Source organism: Hesperophylax consimilis, chromosome 26, assembly GCF_061612785.1.
Source record: "Hesperophylax consimilis isolate HC1 chromosome 26, BYU_Hcon_1.0, whole genome shotgun sequence".
Classification (NCBI taxonomy): Eukaryota; Metazoa; Arthropoda; class Insecta; order Trichoptera; family Limnephilidae; genus Hesperophylax; species Hesperophylax consimilis.
Window position 1 is genome coordinate 29,164,318 of NC_142861.1, and position 15,241 is coordinate 29,179,558.

The 15,241-nt window shown below is 34.8% G+C and overlaps 2 protein-coding genes across 2 annotated transcripts in view; one reads left to right on the forward strand and one right to left on the reverse strand.

Moving 5' to 3' along the window:
* LOC149411387 (uncharacterized) overlaps positions 1 to 15,241 on the forward strand; it is a 710,246-nt gene that overhangs the window by 667,567 nt on the left and 27,438 nt on the right. The window lies entirely within an intron of this gene.
* pck (Claudin superfamily protein pickel) lies at positions 4,424 to 12,338 on the reverse strand. Its single transcript, XM_089647363.1, has 4 exons — positions 12,157 to 12,338; positions 10,568 to 10,972; positions 9,361 to 9,489; positions 4,424 to 7,704 (listed from the first exon to the last, which is right to left on the reverse strand). The coding sequence occupies exons 1-4, from the start codon at positions 12,194 to 12,196 to the stop codon at positions 7,550 to 7,552; spliced, it is 729 nt and encodes a 242-aa protein (XP_089503489.1). The 5' UTR covers positions 12,197 to 12,338; the 3' UTR covers positions 4,424 to 7,549.

Consider the following 15,241-nt stretch of genomic DNA (forward strand, 5'->3'; position numbering starts at 1 on the left):
GCAACTATCACGGAGATAACAAATATTGTTAAAAAAATTAAAAACTCAAAATCTGCTGCAATGGATAGTATAAGAATGCACGACATAAAAAAACATATAAATATTTTAGCCCCAATTATTACGCACTTAGTAAATAGACTTATTACTCAAGCAGAAATACCTGATGATCTAAAGTGTGCTATAATTAGACCTATTTACAAAGGTGGAGTACACTCAGAGATAGGAAACTATCGACCTATCAGTATCTTGCCTGCACTTGAAAAAATCTTTGAAAAATATATTTCTTTAAAATTAAACAAATACTTACAGAAATTTTCCATTATAGACAAAAATCAATATGGCTTTCAAAAGAAAAAGAGTACTGAAATATTATTACAGGATTTCTCGAATTATGTAAATAATGAATTAAATAAAAAAATGCATGTTTTAGTATTATTTATCGATAATTCCAAGGCGTTTGACACAATTAATCCGCAAAAATTATTAAATATTCTAGAAGCAATAGGAATCAGAGGAAATCTACTAAATTTATTTAAAAATTATCTATCTAATAGACATATCTGTGTAAAAATATTTGAAAAACTGAGTGGAAAAAAAAAATGTACGCCGGTGTCCCGCAGGGGTCAATTTTGGGACCCACCCTCTATATAATATTTGTATCAATAATGAGTAAACTATTCTCACATGTTAAACACTTTGTATATGCTGACGACACGGCACTGGTCATATCGGATGAACAATTATATACTGCGATGAAATATATGCAAGAAGACTTTATATCTCTGATTAAATGGTGTCATGACGTAGGATTAATTATAAATACAAAAAAAACTAAACTCATGCACATAAGATCTCCACATGCAAAAGTTTCCATCATGCCTGAAATAATTTCTCATAACTTTACCTGCATCCATCAAAATATTGTGCAGCCCTGCTCATGCGAAACGATTGAGCTAGTAAACGAATATGTTTATTTGGGCGTGACTGTTGATTGCTACTTTAAATGGGACATACAAATACACAAAATTTGTAAACGGCTGCGGGCGATAGTGGGTAGAATATACAAATTGAAGTGTTTCGTTCCTGTGAATACCTTAAGAATTATTTACATGTCACTCGCGGAATCAACTTTAAGATATGGAATAACCACTTGGGGACATTCTTGCAAAACAAATTTAAATTACGCACAATCAATACAAAATTCTATCGTTAAATTACTAGTTAAAAAAAATATTTTTTCGCAAAGACGAAACATTTCACTTTTGTATCAAAATTTAACAGTTTTGCCGGTGCAGGCCTTATTGTGGTATAAAATATTAATTCAGCACATATCTGACTCTGAGTATAAGAGGAAAGTTGAACATGGGCACAATACTAGGTTCACAAAGAATGAAGGCATGCTTGTACCTAAACATAATAATAAATACGGACAGCGAACCCTTGAGTATAATGTGCCTAAAATATATAATATGCTACCTGGTAATATTAAGAAATGTGAATTTCCAAATAGAGTCAGATATTTGCTGAAAACGTGGCTACTAGGTAGAAATAATTTGTATTAGGCGATTTAATGTGTAAGTTTATTGTTATTGTATAAATTAAGGTCTAAGTTGTAATCTGTAAAAAGTTGTAATAAAAATCCTGTTTGACAAACTACTTAACTGTAGTTTAACGGGATATATATGAAATAAATAAAAAAAAAAAAAAAAAAATAAAAAAAATGCTTTTCTAAAAACCATTTTGCATTTTGCATTTTAAATGCTTTTCTCAATGCATTTTCCATTTTAAATGCTTTTTGCAACATTCTTCCTACTATCTCCACTCATCTTTTTTTCATAAGCCCCAAATATCAGTCGGTCCTCAACCTCGCTATGAGAGATAATTTACATTTGTCAAGTTGCTCCTTGGTAGGAGCCCTGGCAATTGAGTGATACCATTACAAAAATACTGAACATGGAGCCATGACGCTGTAATATTAAACGTTAGATAGCAGTTTCTATGTTTTACGTTGGCAACATTAGTCCCGCGCAAATTTTTTGTGGTTTCATAATCTGTAGTCGTGGTGTTTTTGGATTTACCATCATGTAATATGTTTGTTCTACATTGATGTCCATTATTAAATGACAAAATTGTTTAAAAATTCTATAATTATTTTAATTGTTTGACCTGAGAAATTATTTTGCATTTTCAATGCATTTTGAAAATAGGTATTTTGCATTTTGCATTTGAAATGCTTTTCTAAAAACCATTTTGCATTTTGCATTTTCAAATGGAAAAGTTTTGACCCATTTCCATTTTGCATTTCAAATGGTTTTGGGTACCCATTTTGCACATCTCTGATAATATCGTATTAGAATTAAATCACAAACCAGTCTATACAAACCTAGCGAAGCCCACAAACTACTTGAAAACTGGGATATAACTCTAAAGGGGACGCGAGCAGGCGTTATTAAAGGTTCCCCAACATTTATAGTAACTTTTAGTAATAATATAACTAAATTCAAGTATTCAAAGTAAACATTCCATATTTACCGCGAAGCGGAATTCGTAACCTTTACCCAAAACAGAAATGAAAAAACGGAAATGGGGGTGAAAATGTAATTGTAAACATAAATAGAAAAGGAAATATTAATGGAAATGGAATTGTAAATGTAATTAAAAATGTTAATGTAAACGCCGCCACTTCGGAACAGTGCCTAGTGAGGTGGATTATAAAAAAAATAATGTTTGTTTTATTATTGGTTTAAATAAAAATTATAAAAAAATTAAAGTAAAAAACATGAATGGAAATGGAAAATAGTATTGGAAATGGAAGTGAAATATAAATTTAAGCGGTTATTGAAATGGAAAATGAAACGGAAATTTAAACGGGGTTATTTACCAATAAATGGAAATTGAATTCGAAGTGTAAATGTAAACGGAAATGGTAATGTAAACATAAACGGAAATGGGAATCGGAAAGTGAAGGGGAAATGAAAAAATAAATCGAAATAGAAATGGTAATTGAAATTAATAGTTAATAACCTGGACATAAAGTCGGAAAAATAAAAAATAAAAAATTGGAACTGGAAATGGAAATTGTAAATGAAAATGGAAGTAGTAATATAAACATAAATGGAAGTAGAAATAGAAGTGGTAATGAAAACATAAATGGAAATATAAAAATAAATTTGGAATATAAATGAAAATGAAAATGGAAGTGGTAACATAAACACAATTGGAAGCGGACATGGAAATGGAAAAGGAAAGGGGAAATTGAAAAGGGATTCAGAAATGGAAAATTACATGACTAAAAAACATCAAAAACCAATATAATACAAGACTCTATATACGAGTACATTATTTTTTTTGATTTATTTAATCAATGAATGTTTTCCTGATATTTCATGGAAAAACTCACATTGAGATTAATTCCAAACTGTAGATGAAAAATTTCACCCACTTTGCTTTGAGTTCTTCTGCTACTTAATAGAATATTCTAACGCACTGTAATGCACTTCTAGTGCATTCAAATATTCTCAAGCTGAACAGAATATTATTCACCCTTTCTGCTTGCTCTATGTTCTCTGGCATTTGTTGATTTTAATTCCGAACGGAAGGTGAGAAATATTAAAGATGCTTTAATTAAATACTGCGAGTAGAACACATCTTGGATTTTGCTCTAAACATTGAATTTTTTATTAATTATTAGCTGTACTGCCAATTTATTATACGTCGATTGCGCTGTTTTATAAAAATAAATGTTTTTACCTGTCACAGATGACATCTACATAATAAAGGTATATAAAAACACACATATATTCAAATGCAAAATTGTGTCAAAATTTTAAAGCAATCGGTAAAGAACTTTGGGAGATTTAAGATTTTTAACAAACGAACATTTAAATTTTTATTTATATAGATTTATTAATCATTAGTATTTTTGTAATCCCAGAAAAAAATAAAGTGTCAGACCTTTAAGAAATGTTTGAATTGTACAATCTCCTGCTTACAAACCCCTTTTTGGATTTGGTTATATAGCATAATGTGGAAAATTAAATTCTTTAGACTATGATCGGAAAACATTATAATTATTTTTTCATGAATGTCCTGAAATATAATAAAAGATGCATTTTGCTTTTTTGCATAAATCAACACAGGTGGCCGGGGTCTCCTGGTACAGGATGACTTCCATCAGTTGTCCCCTATTCTATATGGTAATCGCATATTGATAAAAAGTACATTTAATTTAATTAATTCAGTGATCTATCTGTCTGCTTTTCTGTCTCCTTGTGACCCTTCTGATCTATCGGAGGTTGGCTATCATTGACTATCCTTGTTATATTACCAGGTCCTGGTCCATATCCAAATCTCTCTGGGGATGAAAATAAATAACACCAACAGAATAATAATAATTATATTTTTATTCATTAAAAAAATATGTTTACATCAGTACATAATAATAAAGAAATATCCTTAAAAAGTATACCAACAAGGCATACATTGTTTAGAGTACGTATTATCAGTTTTAAAGGAATTAAAATTCCGGACGGATATGAATAATAATAATATGAAGTACAACAATAAACGCGGCAAATCTTACAACTTTATACAAATATGTACGTACTCCAGCTACTGAGACAATTGTTGATTGCGTACAAAAAAAGGTTACCTGCAACAAATCCACATAATTCCTTATTCAACAATATGAAAATGTATTGATATAAACATATTGTCCTGAAAAATATGTTTCATATTGTTTATGCGTTATCGCGTACCATTGGAAAAACGTACATGAAAAGGGTTATTGCCGCAGCCGAGAATTAAACTCAGAACCACCCGCTGTCCGTCTGTTCTAACCACTGTGCTAATACATCAACCTTAAGACTGCCATGCTTCTCCAATGCACATGACAAAATGTCAGTACCCTTATCACAGAACTACAGAGATAGTAGTGGCAGATACTCTGAGTATCGCCCTGGTTAATGGTCACCATTCAGAATCAAAACGTTAATTGAAGTGGATTTAGCCGTGTTTGGTGACCAGATCTAAACATCAAGGTACTTCCCAAACTCTTCCTCATTCTCTTAGTCTCACAACATCACCCAATTGATAGATAAATATGTTCTGCAAAAACCTACGCACATTGAGAAAACTATCTCTTGAATGAAGGGTACACACATTCTAATGGAGATGTAAAAATATATAATATAATTTCTGTTAAAACATTGTGTCAAAAGACATTCATAATTATTTTGTGCTGTTTTTTTAACAATCTTTTAATAACGCATTATTTTGATATGTAATTAAATATAATTAATTAATTGTTGAGTGACATGCGAATGTGCGTTAAATTAATCAGAGTTGCAAGAATATAAAATTATCCTATAAGAGATACAAAATATTGCAAATAGCGTATAAAAGATTGCCTCACATCACAGAAAATTAAATTAAATATAGATTTGTCAATATAAAAGATAAGGCCCCATTTCATTGCAATTTCAATATAATATAATTTGATAGTCAACAAAAAACAATATTTTTGAAAAAATTTCAAAAAGGCACATTTTATATTACACCCGCTTAAATACCAGATATCACCCAAGATTTCAACAAAAAAGGATGTATCTTGGTATATGGATATTTCAAAACTACATAGCTCATGATGCAAATTAGTAAAGAACTGAAAATAGTTGCGTGGAGCTAGTTATATCTGACAGAAAGAGCTCACCGTTTGACAGTTTTATTTAACACACAAGAATTTTTAGCATGTTACAAAATCAGTATAGGGCCCGGAAAGGCACACAAGGTTTACAATAAGCAAATAGATTGATTAAGGACTTCTATACAATATTGTACGCCTATTTATATACAAACCAAATATGATTGCTAAATGTAAGGCAGATTGTGCTTCTAGATAAACATTCATATTTAATTATACATAATATTGTTTAAAATAATTCATCAAACAAATTAAGATGACCTCCTTTTCAATGCCCAAAAATTAAAATCAATATATTTTTAAATGACATTAAAAATAACAAAATCTTATTGAATTGGTCCCATTTGCTGTTACGACTTATAATATCATGTTTTTATTAGCTCAAATTTAAAAGGTAATCCTTTTTTTTAATTCTTAATAAAAATAACAATGAGATTCTTATGTATGGAATAAACTCACTTTAACTTATTAACTAAATATTTTGTATAATATAAATGATTAATAAAAAAAAGAATACAAATTTGTACAAGAAAGATAAAACAGATCAATTTTTATAACTATAACTATGTTCTTACACTCTCTATGGAATGTGTGGGATTGCACTAACCTCCACACACTCTGGAATAAAGAATAATATTATTATTATAGAACAACATAAACCGCTTCAATGACAGTTTTTGGATTAAGTTTTCAATTACAAACATACAACGCTAATGACAAAATGAATAAAGGCACGTTTTCAAATTTTTAATGTCTGCTTTACAAAGTGAAAAATACTGTGGAAAAGCAGAATCGATATTCATTAACCTTCTCAACGCTGGACTTTTCAGTGCAATGAACCCCAAATCGCGTCACATTTAAACACAATTATAATATTTGGCTGATTTGTATAGTGCCGTTTTTGTGAAAAATCACGCATATGTGTTAAGTGAATCTTCATGGATCTTATATGCGAAATACGGTACGGGGATGGCCGCCGATGCATATATGCAACAGGTGCGTAGATAAGGTTAATGAAAGTGGAAACATGCCACAAAGGTGGCAACTCTCCATTCAATAACTAAATAACTCCACCACTTTAGCTATAAATATATATAGAAACCACCGCAGTTTGATTAACTGGACGATTCATGCAATTTCATAATTTCGAGATAAAAATGAAGTAGGCTATCTTTGAGACTCATCAACACAGAAGACAATCCACAAGACAATCCACAAGACAATCCACAAGAGCAGCCCACTGTGAGAATGTGGTTAGTTTTGCTGTAAAACAAGCAGCCAACGTTAAGAAATCTCGTTTGGTTGGTCTCTTGAAAACAGAAATCTAATTGAAGCCACAAAGTAACAAGGTTTTCCCCCATTAGATGTTTACTTTCTGTTCCTTTGAAAAAATTCAACAGTAGTATTTTTACAGTCTTTTTAACACAATTTTGAAATAACATGATCACCAGCATTTAATGGTAAATTCTGCTCGTATTAGAATCCTACATTTTTGCCACCTCCGAGCATACACTGCTTAATAATAGTGGAGAAATAAACATTAACATGTTGTAATTTTTGACATCCTGGAGTAATTTTCATACAATAGAACCCATCTTCCGTTTTCTATACATTATGCACTGTATTCTGTGGAATATATCCCCCGTGTAAAAACAGAATTAAGTGTACATATATACAGAATAAGTGGAAATAAAAATGAAATTGTGCATGTGGTTGGCTTGCAGAGAGATACATTGCATGTTGCAAATGCAGGACGTGAGACTTGAAAGTTTATTAACAGATATGCAGCATCACATAAGAGCCGTCAACGGTGAGATTGGTGATTGATTTAATTGATGAGCGAGCAGCCTATATGTATCCGGAGCGGTGGTGCGGGTAGCCGCCCTGGACGGAGGGGGCGTGTTGGGGCTCCTGCATCTGCATTTGCATCACAAGGTTCTTGGCCTCGCGCCGGCTCTCGTAGGAGCGCTTTGTCTCCACGTACAACAGGAAGGACGCCACACCTACAACAAATGGAAATTCTAAATTAGATATCGAAATTGTAGATTTGATCATTGTTGTTTTGTCAGAGCAAAAGTAAACACATTCACGGACACAGCGTCCATTGACGTTGTTTTAGAGGATATTATGTGGTATGACACAACATACAATAAACAAGGGAAGTCAAGTTTAGTATTGGTTTAGTATTCAACCTGTCTATGTCAATTTCACTTCTATACTTGAAAGTATCGCATCCAAAGACATTATTTCTAAATACATATCTATTTGAATTTCACTTTTGTTTTTGGTAATGAACGAATGCAAATTTCCGAAGCGGAAATTAACCCACCTTCTGACATCCGATCGAGCTTAAACTCGGCAAATAGATTCATTGTCGATAACAATGCATTCTATCAACTTTTGGCAGCAATCACGTACACATATGTGGACAAATACGCATTTCTCTAAAACTGGAAGACATTACAGCATTTAATACACTAAATAAATGTTGGTCCTACCCCATCGGCAATTGGCAAGGTTGGTAGAGTATTCAACTCCAGTTCCTGGGGAGGCAGGTTCAATCCTCAGTCAAACATTTATTTTTTTAAATACAGTCGAACTTGGTTATAATGATCACGGCAATAGCGAGTTCACGGCTATAATGAACAATTACAAAACTATATTTTAGTTCAGGCTTATCTTCATATAATTATTGACTGTTATAACGAGGACGATTCACTGATATATCGAGAAAATAATTTTGTCAACACAATTTCTGAATACATGAATGGGTCGTTGGGTCTGAAAAAATAGTTGGGAATTATTCTCGAAGTAAGTAGTACCAATTTCCTATCCCGTTAGGGACGGATTCATATTTTTATGACGTGTAAGATTGTCAGCTATGTGAACCATTACTATTCATCGGGCAACCGGTTTGTGACAAGTTAATTTTTACAGCCAAAAACCAAAACAATCCCGCAAGCTACTTATTTATGACAAGTGCGATTTTACAAGCGGTAGGTACAGTACACATCAGGTACTGATAATAAGATTAGACAACTTAGTGATATTTTTCTCGGAGTCCCATCGTGCTTGTTATAACCAAATTTGACTGTAGATGTATTATAATTAAAAAAAACTTAGTTTTTTACGGGTTGATTTTTTTATTACTGATTTTCATCGACTTCACAAAACACATGTCATGTGACAACAATGTGTCATATCACAAACCTCTAATTTCAGAGAGTTTGGCAAGTGTCCGTCATTGTGCTAAACTAACAACAAATAAAAGAAAACTGCATTGTTAGGGTTCAGAACCAAAGCTCTTAACGCTACTGATCCTCTCTGGTTGATAGATTGAAAAAGACATACAGAAAAACCAAGGACACTAAAGTGAAAATGCCTTGGTATAAAGATGGAGTAGCTGGGAATTTTTTATATTACCGGATTATACCAGAGGAAGTATGCGGAATTTCTTCTTCATAATCCTCGTCTACAGCGTTCAGCTCGGTTTCTTAAATTTCACCAGTTTTTTACTCTCATTTAACCTCATTTACAGGCAATCTCTTTTGGTTTTCTCAACCAAGGATATCCTCCGACGATACGTAAAATAAGTTAGTTTAGGTCTAAGTGACAATTTCAATGTGAAGACAGTTGAGGTTGGCAGAAGTAATACTGACCAAATAACATGAAGGCGATGACGGCCAGGGCGTAGGACCAATCCAGCACGTTGAAGGAGGGGTACATGAGCCAGTCGCGACGGTAGCAGTTGCCGCCAAACACTGCCACGGCAAGGAAAAGAAACACGCCTGTAACAAACGGAAGAGACATCAGAAACACGTCAAAAAGGTGCAGAGTGCACGCATTCATAAATATATTATTGTCGGTTTTAACTCAGACTACTCGAGCGTTTTGTATTTCATCTTTTTGTAAATCTGTTGTGTTCCGGTTTAAGATGGTGCCGGCTTTAACCTGTCGTGGTGCCACAGTAACTGATGGGCACGGCACATTTTACTCATTCTTGTTAGCTGTAGAATAATTTGCCGACATATGTAAATAAAAACACAATTGTATACCTAACATCAACGTCATCCCTAAAAATGGCGTTAAACTCTTAGGTGTGCATCCAGATAAAGATCTTTCACTCAGGTTTCTTTCACCTGCTTCAAATCAAATCTATAAGGAGAAATAATCCGGCTAACACCACAAAGATGTTGGTTAACTCTTACGTTGTATCACGACTCGACTATTGCAATGGCATATACGCAAGTCTCCCTAAAATATACACAGACAGACTTCGGTCAGTTTTCAATGCTGCATCAAAGCACAAATAAGTAACGGTGTTTCCAAATGTTCCCACATATCACAACATCTGCGAAACCTTCATTGGCTTAAGTTCTCTGAGAGAATCCAATTCAAACTCTACTAGATGGTTTTCAAAGCTGTACATGACATGGCGCCACCCTACTTGTCGGAGCTGATAATTTTAACGAAATAACTTCTTTCTTTTTTTAAGCATTCCCGGGTTACGAATAATCTGACAATATTTGAAAATCTCCCACTACCACCACAGTAAGCGGAAAATGTTGCTTGTGTTATGATGGAGGACTTAGCCAGCCGAGGAATTGAACACACTACGTTTAGGTGGGACCCAAACGCAATTCCAACTTAGCCACTGACTAGTCAGTGGCTAAGTTGCATACTACGTATTAAAGTGCATTATTTTCCTTTTCCGGTTCCTGAAACAGTTCTGTTGTTTCTCATTGTTATTAAAAAAATTCAAAGTGATTTAAAAATAATTTGTGCATATTAATCCCCATGCATCTGTTTATTTACCCAAAAGTCATTTGTATTCATAACTTGTGTAAAAATCAATAGTGCACTTACTAGCAGTTCCGGTGCAAGCGCACGCAATCCCTGTGGCGATCCACTCGTAGCGCAGCACCGTCCTCAGCGGCCAGCGGACCAGGACCAGCGCCAGAAGCCCCTGCGCCGTCAGGGAACCCATCAGCGCCAGCGTGACCAACGCCTGAACCACCATCAGCCAGCCCGGCAGCAGCCACTCGCGGATCACGTAAAACTCCTGGCTAAAGATGTAATGGCAGCCCGTGAACAGCTTGGGGAACTGGTAGTACGGGTAGCGGAAGTTCTCGAAGCAGTACTCCCAGAGGCCCATGTGCTTGAAAGAGGAGAACATCTCCGGGTAGGAGCCGATCCAGTACGGGCTGGCGAAGGACATGAGGAGGAGCAGCCCGGCTACGAAGGTCAGCAGCGCTCCGTACACCGTTGTGTCTGGGAAATGAACATTATCAATAATGCGAGAATGCTACCGCATGTCGATAGTCAGAAAAACAGAAGGGTATGTAATGTATGAGACGATACGTGAATAAAGTAGGGAGTGTTTGCCAAGACAGAGTTGTGTGGCGGTCTATACTCTCTGCCTACACCTCAGGAGAAATGATGTGATGGTTAGTTGGTTAGAACATATACAGTGCTCGATTACCCGACAACTAATATAATTGGCCATTATTAATAGTTGAAAGGACATCAAGCTCTATGTAGCCCGCCGCGTGTCTTGACTTGAGCGCCAAGCTTTGTGCACCAACGCGACCGGGTTGGATTATCTTACTCTTACACACTCAGTTACTATACCGCCGTCTAGCTTGCCTTGCTAGAGCTGACCATTTTACCAATCACCAAGGTTCATATTCTTATTTTAGCACATTTTAGTTAGTCGTCTGTGTATTCTAACAACTGTCGCATTTGTTTCGTTCTGTCTTATTTTTTGTTTGAATAAGTTTACAAAATGGAGTCTTCTCGCAAGCGTAAACATGATAATTCTTTTGAGAGCAAAAAGTGAATATTTTATAAAAGATTTGTTTGTTTTTAAGAAACGCCTGAGTTCATTTTATAAGTATGCACTGTAATCCACCGCTTTTACTAATTGTACACTTGTCCGGTTTTTTGGTTGGCGGATAAGTGTAGGTAAATCTCTGGAAGTAATAATTATAAACGGGAAAAGAATTGAATAGCAAAATTAAGATGCGATTACTCATCCTAAATTTGTCATAGTTTTTCAATAACAATCTGTCTTCTGGGCCACCTAAGCATCAATTTATATGCGAATATCTAACTAAAAATGAAAAAGATCTGTTAGTTTGCTTACTATGCAGTGTGTGCAATATACAATTTGTAGTCTAATTTCTTATGTGAAAACAGCAAGTTTCTCTTGACAGCATAACCAATGTAGGTTAGGTTTTATTTGCATTATATTAGATTTCTTTCACATTAAAACAATAACCGAATTAGGTTATTTTAACGGTCGATTATCATTATGTATTATACCGATGGGCTGATTGTGTATCTATATATAATTTGGCATCAATAAACACAATACGAAACCAAAAGAAGGCGTGTCCTCCGTCATATTTTCGTACAAACAAATCATAGGTATGTGACAGTAAAAATGTACTCACTCGTAGCTTTGGGGTATTCATTGTCCGTAGCTATCGTCATTTTATCGGATTTTATAGAAATTTCAGAGATAAAACATATAATAAACACGTCACAGTGAAAATACTAAATCAAAACAAACTATGCGTGCGACTGTTGATGATCCGCCATGTTTGTTAGTTAATTCGTTAATTGACACACCTTGATACAGTTCCAGTTCCACGCATATTTCCATTGTTACGTTGGTACGTCCCTCAACCAGAAAATATCAAACTTTTATGAAAATATTTTTTTCTCTCATGCAATATTATTAATAAACGTTTATGTAATTTGTTAGCCTAGGTACTTTAAACGATTACCGTTTTTCACGAGTTTTACTAAATCTACAGCAAAATGCGTACTGCTTGACACAGTTAGCTTTAGTCAGTTAGTGACGTCACTAATGTAAATGCATTTTTTATGACGAACGAACATTCGTCAGTTCCTCCTTTGTTGTTGTTTTTACATTCCCTAAAAACGCGGAATCCTTCATACTGTTTCTATTGCTAGCAAATTTATTTACCTGCTTTCCAGAATTAAACAACAAAGATACTTACTACAATAATTATTTCGTCGATTTACTACCAAAAACCAAGCGACGTTGTTGTCAAAACTGAGTCACAATCTACCTATTTTGTCATGCTTTGTACAGTAAATAAGTAATTATATTGAATAACACATTGTTTAATAGCTAATTGAGCATCATGATAGTCACATAATAGACAGCCTCCGTGGTCGAGTAGCAAGCTGGAGGTTGCGGGTTCAAACCCCGGCGTGCGCAAGTAAATTTTATTTGATTAATTTGTGTTTTTTCACAAATTACTCATTTAAAATAATATATAGTATATTTACGGCACTTTCCAGAGTGGAAGATACTCTCAGTATCCCCCTGGTGTAAGACCACCATTCAGAATTGAAACGTTGCTTGAAATGGCTTTGGTTGTATTTATTGACCAGATCTGAATAGCCAGGTACTTCCCTCCCTTCCTCTTCCCATCTCCTTCCCCTCCCCACCAACTACAGCCTCACAAAATACCCCAATTAGGGATGCCATAGGCTCATTGACTCCAGACGGTTGGGAGCGATTGGGATAATTATAATCACTAATATACTGTAATGACTTGAAATGCACATAAAACACGCCTTAAAAATATAACTAAAAATCACTACAACAGCAAGATTGCAAAAATCGGTAAGTGTAGTTTTTATGAATAAAACAAAAAAGTTGAATTCCCCGTAAAAGCAGTTGTAATAGATGGTTTGCTTGGATATAACTGATTAAAAGTAGCTGAAAAAGTCGATTATCTAAGAATCAACAGTTGACTTCTGGCAGTAAGCAGACGATTTGTCAAATATGACAAGAACATTGCTGCATCAGAACCCACCTGACTCCCCAACGTGATGAGTATCACCTCAGGGAGGATGTCCTCAGAGTTATCCAATCAACAACTGTGCCCCTTATTTCCTTAATTTGTTTAAAGTAGTTCCCATGCCCACTGGCATGCAGGTTTTCTCTTCTACATGAAATCTATTTTTAAATTAATCGTTAACATAATTAAAATTGTGTTTCATAGGGCTGCACTCTTTAACAGACTGTTGCACCACCGGCCATCCACCGGCAATGATACTCTACTCTACATGTAATAGTAGGAGCCAGGTCAAATAGTTTTTAATTATTAAATGCCACCTTAATAAGAGGCTGAAGATCAAAAGATCTCTTCGCTGTGGAAAATCTGTGGCACTGAAGCTCTGTAAACCAATTATTGTTGGAAAAAATGGTAAATATCCAGATAAGCTGAACATCCTTAATATGTACAAATGAATTATTATTTATAATGAATACTTCTTTTAAGTTTAATAACAATGAGCATCCATTTCAGTTCCTGGAGAAGCAAAATAATGTATTTAATCTACTTTGTTCAGATTAATACATATGTGGATGATTTAACATAGAGTCGAACATGGTTATAACGATCACGGCAATAGCGAGTTCACAGTTATAATGAGTTCAGGATTATCTTCATATTTGATACGTTGACTGTTTTAACGAGGTCGATTCACTGATATAAGGAGGAAATAATTTTGTCAACACAATTTCTGAATACATGAATGGGTCGTTGGGTCTGAAAAGTAGCTAAGAATTATTCAAAATTATACTCGAAGTACAAGTAACAAAGTTGCGGCATAGCGCGACGGTTAGCTGCTCAGCGCACAATGGCGGCTAGCGGGAATTTCTTATCCCGTTAGGGACATATTCATATTTTTCTGGCACTACCTGTGTAAGATTGTCGGCTATGTGAACAATTGCTATCCATCGGGCACAATTTAAAATTGTCATAAATCTGCGAAAGTCATTTGAGTTTCGCAAATTTGTACCCTTTTTACGTCTTCTTTTGTATTACAACACATCATCAATTTTGTTTTAAAAACCAATAAATATGTTTATGAAGGTACCTAGTTACGAGTACCTACATCCTTGCACGGGGTAAATTTATGATAGTGATGCACAACTTTTTCAGCAGAAGGGCTGCTTTACCTATTTTAACAGGGGGAGGGAATGTTGAGGGGGAGGTAGTTGACAGCGAAATTCAAGAGTTAGAGCGGGAGCACACAGAAAGCGGTCAGAGTTCTGCGTTCTAGTGACCGTTGACCGCTCAAGAGTTCCAAAGCACACAAGCGGCGTTCAAATTCGCGCGTTCTAGTTTCGTTTGGGTCTTTGCATATGCAACATGTCACTAGAAAGTTCATCATCCGATGAAGAATTATTGCTCTTGTGGAGCTTAGCAGCTTCTAAAAAGAAAAGGAAGTATTGGGTGCACCCAATCAACACAACGCGAGAAGAACAAGGCGAATTTACTAATATTTTTTTCAGGATTTACTTGATTTTTTTTTCAATTAACCCCATCTAGCGACAGTTTTCCTCTTTAAAATGCGACAAAAGCACTGCCGGGCGGAGCTTTCCGTAACTAGCGCTGGCGCCAATACATTGTTGAAATGCTTCACTGCACTTTCCCTCCATGAACTAAATCACGTCCCTTCATTATCTTCACTATTAAAGATGAACAACGA

Excerpts from the sequence above, each read along its gene's own strand:
- pck (XM_089647363.1), bottom strand. The coding sequence starts at position 12,196 with ATGACGATAGCTACGGACAATGAATACCCCAAAGCTACGA. Across the intron at positions 10,973-12,156 it reads TGAATACCCCAAAGCTACGA|ACACAACGGTGTACGGAGCG; the intron begins GTGAGTACATTT and ends TTCATTTCCCAG. Across the intron at positions 7,705-9,360 it reads CATCGCCTTCATGTTATTTG|GTGTGGCGTCCTTCCTGTTG; the intron begins GTCAGTATTACT and ends CATTTGTTGTAG.